Source organism: Alternaria alternata (assembly GCF_001642055.1).
Source record: "Alternaria alternata strain SRC1lrK2f unplaced genomic scaffold CC77scaffold_7, whole genome shotgun sequence".
In the NCBI taxonomy this organism is placed as follows: Eukaryota; Fungi; Ascomycota; class Dothideomycetes; order Pleosporales; family Pleosporaceae; genus Alternaria; species Alternaria alternata.
Window position 1 is genome coordinate 308,798 of NW_017306196.1, and position 15,592 is coordinate 324,389.

The 15,592-nt window shown below is 51.4% G+C and overlaps 7 protein-coding genes across 7 annotated transcripts; 4 read left to right on the forward strand and 3 right to left on the reverse strand.

The window, feature by feature from the left end:
• The first annotated feature begins 30 nt into the window (after positions 1–30).
• CC77DRAFT_959681 (MFS general substrate transporter) lies at positions 31–2,371 on the forward strand. The gene is made up of 2 exons (XM_018535581.1): positions 31–954; positions 1,006–2,371. The coding sequence occupies exons 1-2, from the start codon at positions 324–326 to the stop codon at positions 2,232–2,234; spliced, it is 1,860 nt and encodes a 619-aa protein (XP_018387401.1). The 5' UTR covers positions 31–323; the 3' UTR covers positions 2,235–2,371.
• Positions 2,372–2,719: 348 nt separating this feature from the next.
• On the forward strand, positions 2,720–4,081 carry CC77DRAFT_985840 (chitin deacetylase 1). The gene is made up of 2 exons (XM_018536206.1): positions 2,720–3,147; positions 3,202–4,081. Exons 1-2 carry the CDS (start codon positions 3,010–3,012, stop codon positions 4,051–4,053), a joined length of 990 nt encoding a protein of 329 aa, XP_018387402.1. The 5' UTR covers positions 2,720–3,009; the 3' UTR covers positions 4,054–4,081.
• A 72-nt stretch (positions 4,082–4,153) lies between these two features.
• On the reverse strand, positions 4,154–6,285 carry CC77DRAFT_1059892 (hypothetical protein; the record flags this gene model as incomplete). The annotated part of the gene is made up of 3 exons (XM_018528288.1): positions 4,154–5,290; positions 5,339–5,662; positions 5,710–6,285. The coding sequence occupies 3 exons, from the start codon at positions 6,283–6,285 to the stop codon at positions 4,154–4,156; spliced, it is 2,037 nt and encodes a 678-aa protein (XP_018387403.1).
• Positions 6,286–7,296: 1,011 nt separating this feature from the next.
• On the forward strand, positions 7,297–11,279 carry CC77DRAFT_1039425 (amidase signature enzyme; the record flags this gene model as incomplete). The annotated part of the gene is made up of 8 exons (XM_018527161.1): positions 7,297–7,305; positions 7,375–7,538; positions 7,589–7,793; positions 7,858–8,723; positions 8,772–9,270; positions 9,804–10,080; positions 10,128–11,026; positions 11,077–11,279. 8 exons carry the CDS (start codon positions 7,297–7,299, stop codon positions 11,242–11,244), a joined length of 3,087 nt encoding a protein of 1,028 aa, XP_018387404.1. The 3' UTR covers positions 11,245–11,279.
• Positions 11,280–11,477: 198 nt separating this feature from the next.
• Positions 11,478–12,798, forward strand: CC77DRAFT_1059895 (hypothetical protein; the record flags this gene model as incomplete). Its single annotated transcript, XM_018528289.1, has 2 exons — positions 11,478–11,971; positions 12,021–12,798. 2 exons carry the CDS (start codon positions 11,478–11,480, stop codon positions 12,796–12,798), a joined length of 1,272 nt encoding a protein of 423 aa, XP_018387405.1.
• Positions 12,799–13,038: 240 nt separating this feature from the next.
• On the reverse strand, positions 13,039–13,989 carry CC77DRAFT_1059896 (alpha/beta-hydrolase; the record flags this gene model as incomplete). Its single annotated transcript, XM_018528290.1, has 1 exon — positions 13,039–13,989. One exon carries the CDS (start codon positions 13,987–13,989, stop codon positions 13,039–13,041), a length of 951 nt encoding a protein of 316 aa, XP_018387406.1.
• Positions 13,990–14,319: 330 nt separating this feature from the next.
• Positions 14,320–15,414, reverse strand: CC77DRAFT_768755 (hypothetical protein). Its single transcript, XM_018533123.1, has 2 exons — positions 15,140–15,414; positions 14,320–15,080 (listed from the first exon to the last, which is right to left on the reverse strand). The coding sequence occupies exons 1-2, from the start codon at positions 15,191–15,193 to the stop codon at positions 14,580–14,582; spliced, it is 555 nt and encodes a 184-aa protein (XP_018387407.1). The 5' UTR covers positions 15,194–15,414; the 3' UTR covers positions 14,320–14,579.
• Between the last annotated feature and the right edge of the window lie 178 nt (positions 15,415–15,592).

Sequence of the window (15,592 nt, forward strand, 5' to 3'; positions counted from 1 at the left end):
GGCGCCCCTGCCTCCGCCGGCTGCTTTCATCCGCAATGCCACTTACGCCATCGAAGCGTGTCAGCATTTCTGCCACGCGCGTACACAGCTTAGCTGTAACTGGCTACTCTCGCAATGTCTCTGAGGGGAAAATACGTACCGATCCTGCAGGTGTCAATAGGCGTCATTGCGAGGCCCCGTCCCGCCCGGACAGCCTCCCGAAGCTCCACGTCCAGCTTCAACGCTAGCCACGATGTTTGGGACCGTTGATCTTGTGCCTAATATACCCGTCCGAAAATTCGCTATGGTTTTGAGGCTCATTGCGATCCCGGAAGAATACCACGATGAGAGACCAACAGGCCTCCGTTAATGAGACGGACTCGATGCAGCTCGACAAAGAAAACAACATATGCGTTGATCATACTCTTGCTGAGAAGCCATCCGGAGACGACGAGCCAGACGACCTAGGAACACATACGAAAAACTTTCACAGTCCACCCGCTTCGCCTACCATCCAACAAGCCGAGGATGACGACGATAGTGATGCGGCATCCATTGGCGGGCAAAGAAACACCATGACATCTACCCAACTCCGAATCGCCATTCCAGCTCTATCAGTCTGCCTCTTCGTCTCGTTTATCGACCAAACTAGCGTTTCAACAGCAACACCTGCAATCGCTGTGGATTTGAACACCGGAACAGCAACATCATGGATCGGTACATCGTTTCTCATCGCATCGACGGCGTTCCAACTGATCAATGGCCGTCTATCGGATATCTTTGGTCGTAAGAATCTGTTACTGATTAGTCTTACGTTGATGGCTCTGGGAGACCTTGGATGTGGTTTCGCGCGAACAGCAGTGCAGCTGTTTGTCCTACGTGCCATTGCGGGTATCGGCGGCGGTGGCATTAACAGTCTTGTAATGATTATCGTCAGCGATATCACAACGTTGCAAAACCGCGGCAAATATCAGGGTGAGAAACCCAGTCTACGCATAATCACACGATGCTAATACTTCTGTCTAGGATGGCTGGGTGCAATCATCGCTTTGGGAAACGGCGCAGGCCCCTTCCTTGGAGGCGCCATCGTTGAAGGGGCGACTTGGAGGTGGGTATTTTGGATAATACCTATTATGAGTGTGCCCACTTCCATGGTTATCCTATTCTTCCTACCGCTAAAGCATCGATCTGGCGATCACCTCGAAAAGATCAAGAAGATTGATTACGGCGGTATGCTGCTAAACATTGCATCCACCCTGCTCCTGCTCATTCCATTATCAGGGGGCGGTGTAACCTACGCATGGGCCTCTCCATTTTTCATCGCTTGCACTGCTATTGGTGCAGTGTTAGGCGTACTATTCGTGCTCTACGAGTGGAAACTTGTGGCTCTTCCAATCATGCCACTTCGACTGTACCGCGCACCGCACTGTTGGGCACTATATCTGCAGACATTCCTCATAGGTCTTGCGTACTTCGGCAACTTTTTCTACCTTCCAATTTACTTCCAGTCGGTTCTCAGGTATTCGCCCCTGGTTTCCGGTGCCTTGATCCTGCCGGTGGTTATCACGACCTCTTTCACGTCTATCGCATCAGGCCAGTACATGAACAGGGTCGGCAGCTATATGCACTGCATCCTGCTCGGCTTTGGTTTGTGGACTCTAGGCAATGGCCTCACCTTATTATTCGACCGAGATACGAGTCTTGCTGTGTTGATCGTTGTCCTCATCATAGAAGGTGCTGGTATTGGTCTGACGCTCCAGCCGACACTTGTGGGCATGTACGCCAATAGTCGCGCAGAGGATCGTGCAGTGACGACCGGCTTGCGTAACTTTATCCGCACTATTGGTGGTGCTTTTGGCTTGGTCATCTCCGGTGTCATCCTCTCAAATACGCTCAGTCGAGACTTGTCGAACAGGTCTTTCGTGTCAGACGATCTGATGAGCCAACTAACATCCTCAACGTACGACCTTGACCAGTTTGGTCTTTCCCAAGACCAAAAGCAAGACGTTTTCGACACGTATATGCTTGGCCTACACTACATTTTCATCTTTTTCACTGTTTGCTCCGGTCTAAGCTTGTCTTTGACATTCTGGGTTGGTAACACTAGTCTGAAAGCACCCAAAAAGCTGGACGAGGAAGGAGCACAGCCGACAATACCGCCGGATGAGCCTCAACAAGAAATTATCCATGGCGAAGAAGTTGAGACAAAGCAAAGGATGTCTGATGAGAAATCGAGGATAGGAGACGCCGTATAGCAAACAACGTCTGCTCAAGTCGAATAGCGACATGACGAATTCATGAGATATACGGCCGAGACAGCGAATCATCAAAGCATTTTTGCACACAATCAAAGGTTCTCTGTGACACCCAATTATTAGCATATTGTGACACCAAATCCTCAGCATATCATAAAATCCCTCGATCATGCCCTTGTTCGGCACCGTCCATAACTCATCACAGTCAAACAAGTGAAGCGATAGCGATTGCATTGGAACATCCAGGGCCTGTGGGGTAGCGACATCGGAACATGGACGCGATTGTTCTCCGCTGTACCTCATTACTCACAATCAAAGTACCAGAAAGCTGTCTCCAGATCAACCTGGGCTTTACCCTGGGTATGCCGACATAGGTAGGTCCTGTGCAGCCCCACAAAAGTCGGTCGTTATCGGCGACGTACGATTGGCCTGTCCCCTCATCTCAGCGATCCCCCTCACGGCAATGTTCCACATGCGGTTCTTTCCAAGCCGATAACTACTCCATTCTTCTGATAACACTGTGGTGGGTCGCATTCGGCCGCAATAATGAGATCTCATCGTGAGGCACGGCAAGGCCTGGCATGTCGCCGATTACGTGAAGGCGTCACGGATGAGAATGGCCGATAGCTTGGTAGATGATGAGGAAAGGCTATCGCGAGATGCTCCGCTGATGGTACATATATGTTTGCGTCGCAAAGCCTGAGTATCGTCTACGTCAAAACTAGTATATCCTCTATTACCAGGTCTTACCTCCCAGTCTTCAAGTACTTTCATCATGCCTGAAGTTTATGCCGCACCACCTGACTATGCCTTCCCACGCGAATTCAAAGGTTACGGCGAGAAGGGTCTTCAGGGCTTAAAATGGCCCAACAATGCCAAGGTTGCCGTGTCTTTCGTCATCAACTATGAGGAGGTAAGTTGCCGCCTAGTTACTCTTTACTCTAGAAATGTCGTTAACATACCAAAGGGCGGCGAACGCTCTGTGATGAAAGGCGATGGAGTTTCCGAGATCAACCTTCGTGAATACCCAGCGCAACACAGAATAAACGAACGCGACTACAGCGGCGAGTCAGAATTCGAATATGGTTCCCGTCGTGGATGGTGGCGTATCTTCAAGCTGTTCAACGATTACAAGATGAAGTTTACCCTCTACGCTGTCGGCTCAGCCGTAGAAGAACAACCAGAGGCTGTCATCCGAAGCGTGGAAGAAGGCCATGATATCGCTTCTCATGCTTACCGCTGGATAGACCATGCCAACCTCTCTGTGGAGGCTGAGAAACAGCACATCAGAGATGGTATCACATCATTGAAGAAGCTTGCTGGCTACGCACCAAAGGGATGGTACTATGGTCGTCCATCACCACAGAGCAGAGCTCTGATTCCGCTCGTATATGAGGAGATGGGCGAAGAACTTCTATGGGCTAGCGATACATACGCCGATGACCTTCCTTACTGGACCGACCTGCCTCACGAGCGTGGCAGCGCAAACCCCAAAGGTTGTTTGATGGTTCCCTACAGCTACGACTGCAACGACTTCAAATTCCACTGTCAAGGAACTGGCTTCCGCAGCTCGGGAGCTTTCTACGAGCATTTGAAGAATGCTTTCGATGTGCTGTATGAGGAGGGCGAAGCGGGTGAGCCAAAGATGATGACTATCGGGTTACATTGCCGAATCATTGGCAGGCCAGGAAGGTTCAAGGCGCTTCAAGACTTTGTGAAGTATATCTCGGAAAAGGAAGGGGTTTGGGTTGCGACTCGGACTCAAATAGCAGAGTCTTTCAGAGAACAGTTTCCTTACAAGAAGGGCCAGCTCGCGTAGATAATCAATAAGAAATTGTTGAATGTTGAACCTGGATCATCTTCGGTACATAAAAGGCCATTATGAATGGTATAAATGAGGACGACGGCTATGAAGTTGCCTATCTATACTCTCCGAAGTTCCATTGACTACCATCCACCATACCGCGGGTGTCCATCTGCATTGCTGCGTCTTGGATTGGATCCACGCCATAAAATCCGGAACCATCGTAAGCATCCCAGCTCATCTCAGTCTGATTTTGACTCACACCATCGAATCGCATTGCTGCACTTGCTGCAGAGGTCGTATCATCGCTTACCATCTCGTTGAACATACGCCACCCTTGCCATCCGCCGGGTGCCTCTTCATCAACCTCCATAAAAGCCTCTTTCACAGCGTCCGTGACCATGTGCGACATGGTAGGTTTGTTGCTATACGTTGGAAGGTGTGACGCTTGTTCGCGACTCTCTCGTCGACTCCGCGGCGTTATACCAGGCTCTGCATCCATATCAAGCTGCAGCGGTCTCGAACCGTTACCGTGCATCGTCGTGGTAGGCGTCGAGTTGACAATCGTCTTGAACAAGCTGCCGGATAATGCATCGAAGATGTCGCGATATTTGACGGCGCCGGGCCATTTCTCGCCGAAGATGGTCAAGATCTGTGAGCAGGCCCGTGTTGCCTCTAGAACATCGTAGGAAAAGAGAGATCGATCCCGCCAAATGCAGTACACCAGTGTCAAACCAGCTACGAAGCACGAATGGAGAGAGATCATAGTGTAGGTCAGTGTTCGGTTCTGACTCAATCGCTTGTATGCGTTACAAACACAAGCCGCTGAGCGCGCACATGTGATGAAGCGCATGTCTGATGTGTCGAGTGTAGGAAGAAAGACGGTGAAAAGGAACAGCATTGCTTTGTGGTACTGAACACCATAAAAGTCTCGTGCGTCAAGATATGCGCTTTCCGGATCGTACATCCAAGTGATCTTGTTTTCCTTCTTCGGTGTCTGCGGATAGGTTCGCAGCCATTCGTCCAGATCGCTCCGAATGGCAGCCATCTTTCGGTCAAGTTTAGCCCGCTGTTCCGGTGTCCCATTGAAGACATCTCTATCAACGCGAAATACTGCTTTATGAATGCGTGACTGGATCTGATCAAGTTTGATGATGTGTATGAAAGGCTCGATATTTGACCACTGGGCTTTATCCGAGTCTGGAACTTCTGAATGTGTCAAAGTATAGAACTCAGGACTGGTACTAGGAAGCTTTTGAACACGTCAGTGAATACACCATAACTTGGTTTGGCAGCATACCTCGACGTTAATGTCTCGATCAGCGATAGCAAAAGCCCTGCCAAGCACAATACTAGTCACCCTATCAAGGCAGTAACACGCCCAGAAATTACGCCGCCGAATTTCTGCATCTCTTGCGTGCGCAGGGGAGTCCATCACCGTCTTCTTCCTGTGCAAGCCCATCTCGATGCACACGGATGTTGCGAATCGGATCTGAGACCAGGCGCCTGCACCATAAGGTGACCTCTGGCCGTGTACTCCGAGCAAGATAAGGAATTGTACCGTCGCAAGGTTGTGCTGGTCTAAAATATAGTCCATAGGCTCGGTAGCTGCAACAAGATGATGCTGCGATCTGTGAGTTTCATAGCATAGTCTGCACTAGGAGGTCTTACCTCTGAATCTATACCACAAGGCTTTCGCGTTAGAGACAGGAAGCGAGCAGTTATGGCATATATTAAATGGAACATGCTGCGTTCAATGATAGTCAGGGCGCCTCGAACAAATTGCTTTTCGAAAAGTCTTGTATAAACCACGCGATCTAGCAACGGCCAGCGCGTATGTATGCGTTCGAAGAAGACATCAAACAACATACGCGCCTGCTGTCGATCCGGAAAGTCGGCGCCGGTCTCTTCGGAATGAGTAGATTCAGGAGGGGCAGGTGGTCTCGAAGTTCCCGTAGCCTGGCATGTTTGAGACACGGGTTGAGTAACTGCTCTCTTGCCAGAACTTCGGAAGATGGAGGACTGGATGATGCGAGCAATGGTGGCACCGGAACTAGAGCCAACATAGTAAGGTTCTGAGGTTGTATCTGTGGTTCCAGATGCGCATAAAGACAGATAGGCAACGCCGTCAACGAGTGAGGTCCGATCCTCACCCTCGAGATCTTCAGAAAAACAGTCTTCTCGGGATTCGCGGCGCGATGCACTGGGCTGAGGCTGGAGAACCGGAGCGGGCTCTTCAACATTCATAGAAGACGTGTTCTGTAGACTCTCTGGGCCATTGTCATAGTGGTCCTCAGCATGATCGGGGAGGCGGGCCTCAAGAAAGGCGATTCGTTCTTCTAAAGCATTGATATAGCTGAGGAGTTAGAACCAGATCGCAGGTACGTTAAAGACCACAGGATGAACCTACACAGACTTGCCGCCAGGGTACTGAGGACGAATGGTCCTCTCATACGCACAAGCTACGCCAGCTCGCTGGCACGATCTGCAGACTGGACGTGCACCATCACACTACATCATCTTTAGCCCATGCTCTCGCAGCAGGCAATGTGCGACGTGACGTACACGCTGCTTTCTCCGCTTGCACCTTTTGCAAGCCAAGGCGACGCGAGACTTCCTAGTTGCAGGAGGTGGAGGACTCGTGGCGTTTGACTGAGCTTGAGCAGCGGAATTCGATACCAGTACTGGATCCGCTGCCGAACCTATCACCCCCTGGCTGGTAGAGGGGCTTACGGGGCTCTCTGGGTAGGACTGCAACATGACCTCGTCGTCGAGAGTATGGCAAGAAAGTGACAGCCCTGCAGCTTTCGGCTCGAATCCATACCGTTTAGATCCATATTTCTCCACGTGCGATAGTCCATTGAAGAGGTGGGATCTATGAGCCGACGTGTGTCTTATCGCGAATTGTCCCGAACAGGCTAAGATGACACATCACGTGGTCTTATCTCGGCTGCATTCATCCATGGGGTTGGGGTCTCCAAAGATTACAGAAGGACTACGCCGCAACAAGAAACATGTCGGAGTTGTACAGCATCCTCCTATCTCTACCCCTGCTGTTTATCGCGTCGCAGGTGCTCCTGTAAGGCTTGGGGAGAACTGATGCGCGCATGGCAGCATGGTCGGCTAAAAACTCGCCGAAAGAGGCTTCTCTAGAAGCCATGCCTTTGGTCAATCAAGGTCCGATATGCCTGTGATACGTGAACGATCTGGAGTTGGCGCAAGGTCCGATCGACATATGAGAAACCATGGTCCGCCAACATGAAGATGGTTTGGAAGGCTGTGACCATCCAGTAGTCAATCACACCAGACCACTACAGCACTATGGGAAGAGTCCAGTTCCCGACCAAGGACCGGTTCGCAGCACCCTTCCGTTCCAAGGAAGCGTTTGTCGACTTCATCAAAGCCCCACAAGGCAATGATGGTCACGCCCCAATTGGCGACGAAAGATGGTCCAACAAAGATCTTGAGCCAACGCCAGTTGAACAGAGAACTTGGACTTGGTGAGTACCATCAATGACGAATACTTTGAAGCGTCTTCTGACAGATGAAGGTTTAATTTGCCGTTGTACTGGTTCTCCAACCAATTCTCCCTTGTTGGCTGGAACACTGGCTCCGCTCTCGTAACCGTCGGCCTGACGTGGCAACAATCCTTCGTATCGGCCTGCATTGGCTCTTTCCTTGCTGCGGTCGTAGTTGTTCTCATGGCCCGACCAGGCGTGAAGTATCACATCGGATTTCCCGTCATCGCAAGATCAGTACGTAACGCCGTTGTACGAACTGCATGTGAGACATATACTGACTTGGTACACCAATCTCTAGGTCATGGGAATGTACGGCTCTTACTTCTTCGTCTTCATCAGAGCCATGGTGTGCATCATCTGGTACGGCATTCAATCCTTCTACGCCGGGAACATCCTCTCGGTGATGCTCCGTTGCATCTTCGGTAGCTCTTGGGAGAACTTTACGAACACTCTTTCTCCTACTGCAAGTGTCACCTCAAAGCAACTTTTGGCTTTTTTCATGGCTTGGCTGATGGAGTTTCCGTTCATGTGGGTCCATCCCAGGCACATCCACTACATCTTCACGGTGAAAGGGTTCATCATGCCAATTGCGGCTTTTGCAGTGTTCGGATGGTGCATGGCCAACGGAGGTGGACTGGGCGCAATGGACCTTGCTTCCAACGAAGGCGAGCTTGCTGCCTCGGTGACCCCTCTAGGATGGAGCATCATGGCCGGCATTAATACCATCTTCGGTTCCCTCTCGCCTATGTTGGTCAACCAACCCGATCTTGCTCGATACTGCAAAAAGCCTCGAGATGCTGGTATAACCCAGGGTATCAGTGTCTTCGTGGCCTCCATTATCGTGTTCTTCTTGGGCATGGCCTCTACGACTTCTATGCAGGCAGCATATGGCGTTGCCTACTGGAATATTTGGGACCTCTTCGAGGCTATTCTGGACCACCATTTCGGCGCTGGTGCGCGTGCGGGTATTTTCTTCGCGGCTCTGGCATTCTATCTCGGAGTCTTTGCGACGAACTTTGGGGCGAACTCCATTCCATTTGGAAGTGATATGACTGGTCTCTTCCCAAAATGGCTTACCATTCGTCGTGGCCAGGTGCTTTGCGCCATCCTCGGTGTAGTCGTGCAGCCGTGGCAGTTGATGAAGAATGCTTCAGCCTTCTTGAGGTAAGCTTTTAATTGAGTCTCGCATTGATCATACTAACAGTCGACAAGTTTCCTGGGTTCCTATAACATCTTCATGGCACCTCTTTGCGGCGTCATCATCGTCGATTATTTCATCGCACGAAAGGGAAACATACATGTACCATCTTGCTACGATGGCAAAAAGACAGGCCTCTACTGGTTCTGGTCCGGTGTAAATTGGAGCGGCGTGGTGGCATGGCTACTTGGTACTACTATGGGCATTCCAGGACTCATCGGCCAGTACGAGCCGCAGATCATATCGGCAGCTGCACAAAATATGTACCGTATGGGCTGGCTGTTGACCTTCTTCACGGCAGCGACGATTTACTGCGTCCTTACTCTCTTAGTCAAACCTCGAGTATTCCCAGTCGGACGAGAGAGCACACCGTTTGAACGGGAATGGCTAGCGAACGAGGGCCGCGAGGGCTTCTACGACGGAGATAGAGATGGTGGAGAGATTTATGCCGCTGCAACGCCTCCTATGACTGATGGAGGAGACGACGTTGAGATTGGCGAGAAGTCACCGAAGGTTACCTTCTAAGTCCAGAGAAGCGAGAAATAGTGCGGTAGAGCCGAAATCGTGTCCACACATCTACATAACTGAACTATGATAACCTGAAACCATATGTTCTGTGAATCAATCGTGCTACTTCTTTGCAGCCTATACCAGAACGTGTGTAAGATTCTTTGACAAGCTATCAGGTCCAGAAGCCACTTCTTCCTGTGCTCCACATGCTGATCAATTGAAGTTCCGATCGGAACCGACGTTCCGAAAAGGTGGGATGCCGTTATCGGCTCTAACTGTGAGTACCTTACCCTTGTAAGACAAGTACTAGGCTATCGCAATCAGCGGGCCTACACGGGACATGTAACAGCTGCCTGTTGCGATGCGGGTCACTTGAGCCGATGGCATCGTTAACGCGTCGTTGCCTTCGGCGTCTAATGACACCACAACTTTACAACTCAAAGAGACCACGTCTTCAATCCTCTCATCATAACACCGCAGCAAACCTCAATTGTCACCTACGTACATAGTAGCAGCAGCTATATAGAAATAGTTAGATCGTCGAAATCTACGAGACCATGAGCTCAGATCTCTACAGACTCACAGCCAGCGAGATCTCGGCGAAGATCAAAGCAGGCGAAACTTCAGTCGAAGAATACGCGAAATCACTTCTTGCACGCATCGAATCGCGCGATGAGGCCGTTCAAGCATGGGCATACCTTGATCCCGAGTATGTTATCGAGCAGGCGAGAGCGCTCGACGCCATTCCAACAGCTGAACGGGGACCGCTGCATGGCGTTGCCATCGCCGTAAAGGATGTCATCTACACCAAGGGTGAGCCACCGGGATTGCCGTTCAATCCGACTTGACTGATCTTCTAGAAATGCCTACACAATTCAACTCACCCATATATGCCAACGACGCGCCACAAGTAGATGCTGGCTCCATAGCGATACTACGCAAGAACGGCGCACTCATCTTCGGCAAAACAACCACGACCGAGTTTGCTGCAACGACCACCGGCCCAAAAACACGGAATCCGCACGACCCGAAGCGTACTCCTGGCGGCTCTTCATCCGGATCTGGAGCCGCAGTAGGCGATTTTCAAGCACCTATTGGTCTAGGTACGCAGACTGGTGGTAGCACCATTCGCCCTGGCTCGTACAACGGCATCTACGCTCTCAAGCCCACATGGAACTCTATAACCCGCGAAGGCCAAAAGATCTACTCGCTAATTCTGGATACACTTGGTCTCTACGCCCGCAGCGTGGCTGACCTGGAACTCCTCGCCGACGCCTTTGCCATTCACGATGATGCTCCGCCTCCAACAGATTACACAGTGAAAGGTGCGAAGTTCGCCTTTCTCAAAACGATGGTCTGGCCAAACGTTGGTCCTGGCACCTCGGCCGCACTTGACAAAGCTGTCTCGCTCCTTCGTGCACACGGAGCTGAGGTCGAGGAGATTGAGTTCCCAGAGTATCTGAATGAGTTGCCAAATCGGCACGCGACAGTACTCAACTCTGACGGCCGAACTGCGTTTCTTCCAGAATATACGGTCGCTAAGGACAAGATCTCGGAACAGCTCGTAGGCCATGTTGAGAACAGCGGAAAGATTTCGCGCAAGGCGCAACTTGAAGCCTTTGACGAGATCGCAGCAGCAAGGCCGATCGTGGACGATATACTTGGCAGATACGATGCCGTACTTACACCGAGTGTGCCAGACGAGGCGCCGTTGGGGATTGAGAAGACAGGAAGTGCGGCTTTTTGTTTGATCTGGACAGTAGGTTATGCCGTAAACTAGCGGGTGAGACTTGACTAATACGCGTGAAGGCACTGCATACACCAGTAGTAAACGTTCCAGGGTTCAAAGGCGAAAATGGAATGCCAATCGGCATATCGCTCGTTGCGCCTCGCTACCATGACAGACGATTGCTCGCTGTAAGCAAAAAGGTGGGTGAGATCTTCGAAGCTGAGGGTGGATGGAAACGTTCTGTATAGGTTTATTGTAGATGCGAATCAACAGATTGGACCATAACAACTCTGAAACATTCATGCAATACGTATGTCGACGACATGGATCTGTTGTGTGTTTGCGTAGAAAGCTGGACGGGATATGTAGAGGTAGATTACATAATGCGGCGGTCGGCGGTTGACTGCAGACATTCGCCGACAGCCTTAGAGCTTCGCGTGTCCCGACATCATCATCATCGCTTGCATCCAATCTCACAATCATGGCGCCGCGCACACGGCTGGCAGCCACTACGGCTTCCGGACTACTGCGAAGCTCAAGGCGGCTCGCAATCCCAAGAAAATCTCCACTTGCTACTGTTCTGACAGCGTCGTCGGTCCGCAGCTTCTCGCAGCTCAACTCGCACTCCGCCACAGATCCGACCAATGTCTTCGCTTCTTTCGGCAGCTCCAGCTCCAACTCCAAGTCCGGGCTTCCCTCTTATTTTTCGTCAAGCAAGCGTCTGCCGACAAACACAGTGATCCGCTTCGTGCCACAGCAAACAGCATGGATTGTAGAGCGCATGGGAAAGTTCAACCGCATACTGGAGCCGGGTCTTGCCGTCCTGATACCCTTCATTGACAGGATCGCCTATGTCCGGAGTCTGAAGGAGAATGCCATCGAGATTCCCAGCCAGAGTGCCATCACAGCGGACAATGTCACGTTGGAGCTGGATGGTGTGCTTTACACCAGGGTCTTCGACGCATACAAGGCCAGGTAAGCATACCACACTACAAGAGCCACTGGCGGGTCTGACAAGTCGCAGTTATGGTGTAGAAGATGCCGAGTACGCCATCTCCCAACTGGCGCAAACCACGATGCGCTCCGAGATCGGTCAGCTCTCCCTCGACCACGTCCTCAAAGAACGCGCCAACCTGAACGCCAATATCACGGCCGCCATCAACGAGGCAGCACAAGACTGGGGCGTCACTTGTCTCCGATACGAGATCCGTGACATCCACGCACCCGAGCCCGTCGTCGAAGCCATGCACCGCCAAGTAACTGCCGAACGTTCAAAGCGAGCCGAGATCCTGGAATCAGAAGGTCAGAGACAGTCTGCTATCAACATCGCCGAGGGAAAGAAACAGTCAGTCATCCTGGCCTCTGAGGCCTTGAGGGCTGAGCAGATCAACATGGCAAACGGAGAGGCTGAGGCTATCTTGTTGAAGGCTACTGCTACTGCCAACGGCATTGACGCAGTTGCTCGCTCCATCTCTCAAGGCGGGGGCGCAGCGCAGAACGCCATCTCGCTTTCCGTGGCTGAGAAGTACGTGGATGCATTCGGCAACCTGGCTAAGGAGGGCACAAGCATTGTTGTTCCGGGCAATGTTGGCGATATGAGTGGCATGATCGCTAGCGCCATGGCAGTATACGGCAACGTCAATGCTTCCCAAGCAAAGGCGCAAGCGTCCAAGATGGTCGAGGGCGGCAACAACAAGCAAATCCAAGAGCTCCAGAGCAAGTTGAACGATGCTGAGAGTGGATCGAACCAGATGCACAACGAGATCAACAGGGTCATGGACGAGAGGTTGAACAAGCGGTAGCCAGTACCCTTGGATGAGCGATGACGGGGCAGGAACGGGATACGACTGTACATTATACCACGCTGTATAACTAGCAACGAACCAGCAAGCGATTGCATTGGGGTTACGGTTATTGGATATGGGCATGACCCAAAAACAAGCATCATTCGCGGAGTCTTCTCTCTTCCACTTTGGAACTCTACTTCTCGTATGTGTATAGAGGATAGCGAACACAACGACACTTCACTTCCAATCTGAATTCTAAACCAACCGCTCCACGGCTTCAGCAGCAAGAATCGCGATTTGCTTTCCGTCTTCCCATATCCAATCATGACCGCCCTTGAGATCCCGCACATTGACCACTCTTCTTCCTTCAGCCTTGACTTCGTCTTCATCATCCCCAACTTCCATGACAATATTGAACCCCTCCCTATCCAGCGCAACACACATGACATCCCTCTGGGCTCTCTCCACCAGTTCGTCTTCGTAGCTATGGCATAGCACCAACAGCTTACCCTCCGGCCACTGTTGTGCATTGTACTTGCCCGAAACAGGTGACACGGCCTGCCACTCTGCTTGATCCTCACCAAAAGCCCCGATGATGAAGTTTTTATATATTTCCGAAATGTACTCTGGAGTTGTAGGCGGAAGATGATTCCGAATGAGTAGCGGTAGGTTGTATATGCCTGATATCAAAATCAAGGCTTCTGGTTGCGGGGAAGGAATAAGTTCAGCGGTAAGACCGACATGAGAGATGAGTTGGCAGAGCAGTGTAGCGCCGCAGGAATGTCCTATTCCTATCCATCTCTTCATCCCGTATTCGCGCTGTAGGTGTTGTATTCCGTGCGCGACGTCGCGAACATGTTGTGGGTGTCTAGCAGATCGCTCAGGATCGCCAGGTGTACTTGGCTGTGTCGTGTGATCGGGGTAAGGAGAAAGTCTATAATTCAGACTTGCGATACCTGCGATGTTGTCCAGCGTTGCCGAGTGCGAAGCGACAAGATGTTTGATAGTAGGCTCAAAGCTTTGCGATTCTATGAGGGGGTCGCGCCATGCGCCGCCGTGGATGTAGACTAGCCATATCGCGTTGTTGGCATTTTTGGACGTCTCCTCGAGGGGCCGGGGTAGCCAGATGTCGAGGGTCTGAAGGCGACTTGGGGGATCGCTGTAGGGGATGGAAGGGATGTGTCTGGGGAAAGTGGTGGCTGTCATGTTTCAATCAGATTGGGTGAGGTAATGTTTTGGCGGGGTGTTTGGCAAATGCTAAGCAGTGAGGTTTGCCGACCTCGGCATTGATGTCAGTCATGGCCAAAGTTGATCGGGAACATTTATACTTTTGGATGTGCGAAGAAACTTGTTGACGGCGGCTTCTTTTCGTTCACAGCAAAGAACCAAGTCACGAGGGCTCAACTGTATCGGAACGGAACGTACCCGACGGTCGGTTGATCCGTCCGATGCTGATATGTCTGAGCATCGCAAGGGTTAAATGCCAATATCCATTTCAATAGATGCATCACAAGCAAGAACGTCTAAGCAATCGTTTTGTATCCAAATGTTTGATATATTTCCCAACATCATGTACAAAAAAGTACTACTAACATGGCCGATGTTTTCATCCAAGCCATGATTAAACTTAACAGACATTATTCCCGTCAAAGACACATGCCAGTGCCGACGCCGAAGTATTGCAATGCAAATCTGTTACGCAATGCTAATGCAAGACCCAAGGTATCTTAAGGACCGCTATCCTCATAAAAATAAAACGTCGAAGCTAAAACGAACAAACAATGCGATCAATGCGTTTACAAGAACGCAGCCATGAAGGCACCGAAACCGACAAGGCTACCAGCGGCAGCCTTGACGTTGACGGCAGCACCGGTGGCGTCAGCACCAGAGCCAGAGCCAGTAGCAGTACCAGAGGCGTCAGAGCCAGTGGCATCAGCACCGCTGCGAGATGCGCCGGAGCCAGTAGCGTCGGCGTCAGAGTTGGTAGGCGAGGCAACAAGAGCGACGGTAGTGCTGTTGTTGGCGCTGACGGTGACAGTGCGGGTGGAGTTAACCATGGAGCCGGTGCCGGTTCCAGCAAGAGTGAGGGTGTGGACACCAGGGCCAACGGCAGGGATGTCAGCAGGTACTGGCTGAGTAGTGACAGCAGCGGGCTGGCTGGTGACAGCGTCAGGCTGAGTAGCGATGGAAGTGTCAGCCGCGGGCATGCCAGTTACGACACCGAGAGAGTTGGTCTGGGTGAGGTAGGTAGTCTGGGGGGCCGGGTCGATGGAGGATGAGGGAGCGGAGGATGAGTCCTGGCTGAATGTTAGCGGTCCATTCGGCATAGTATGCGAATTGATGGATTAGAGCGTACCTGGGCCGATGCAACGGCGAAAGCAACAGCGGAGACGAAGATAGAGGCGCGCATATTGACGGTTGTGTTGTGTTTGTTTGGAACGATTGAACTCTGTAGCGATAGTCTTTGACGAAAAGGATGTCAAGTAGCGATTGGGACGATGCGAATAGTGATTGAGTGATGCGAGATGAGAAGCAAACTTCAAGCTTCGTGAGAGACGCGTCCTCCTTTTATTGCCTCTGCTCCATTTCACCCGCACCCAAGAGCAAGCATCGGAGCTAACCCTGGCCCTGGAACGCCACTTTGACCCGGCAACCAGCCCTAACGCGAGCCCCATACTATCCCTGAACAGGCGGACTGTCGTCCAGACAAGCGTCTAGCGGCCTCCACAACCAATAATAGCATTCTCCGTGGCGAGGATGTTTCGTGTTCGTGATCGAGGCGGAGATTTTTTCTATTGAATAGACTTCT

What these genes read in the sequence shown, in the direction of transcription:
- CC77DRAFT_985840 (XM_018536206.1), top strand. Translation starts at nt 3,010, where the DNA reads ATGCCTGAAGTTTATGCCGCACCACCTGACTATGCCTTCCCACGCGAA. An exon ending in TCGTCATCAACTATGAGGAG is followed by an intron (nt 3,148 to 3,201) that starts GTAAGTTGCCGC and finishes AACATACCAAAG; the next exon opens with GGCGGCGAACGCTCTGTGAT.
- CC77DRAFT_768755 (XM_018533123.1), bottom strand. Translation starts at nt 15,193, where the DNA reads ATGCGCGCCTCTATCTTCGTCTCCGCTGTTGCTTTCGCCGTTGCATCG. An exon ending in TCGCCGTTGCATCGGCCCAG is followed by an intron (nt 15,081 to 15,139) that starts GTACGCTCTAAT and finishes ACATTCAGCCAG; the next exon opens with GACTCATCCTCCGCTCCCTC.
- CC77DRAFT_959681 (XM_018535581.1), top strand. Translation starts at nt 324, where the DNA reads ATGAGAGACCAACAGGCCTCCGTTAATGAGACGGACTCGATGCAGCTC. An exon ending in AAACCGCGGCAAATATCAGG is followed by an intron (nt 955 to 1,005) that starts GTGAGAAACCCA and finishes ACTTCTGTCTAG; the next exon opens with GATGGCTGGGTGCAATCATC.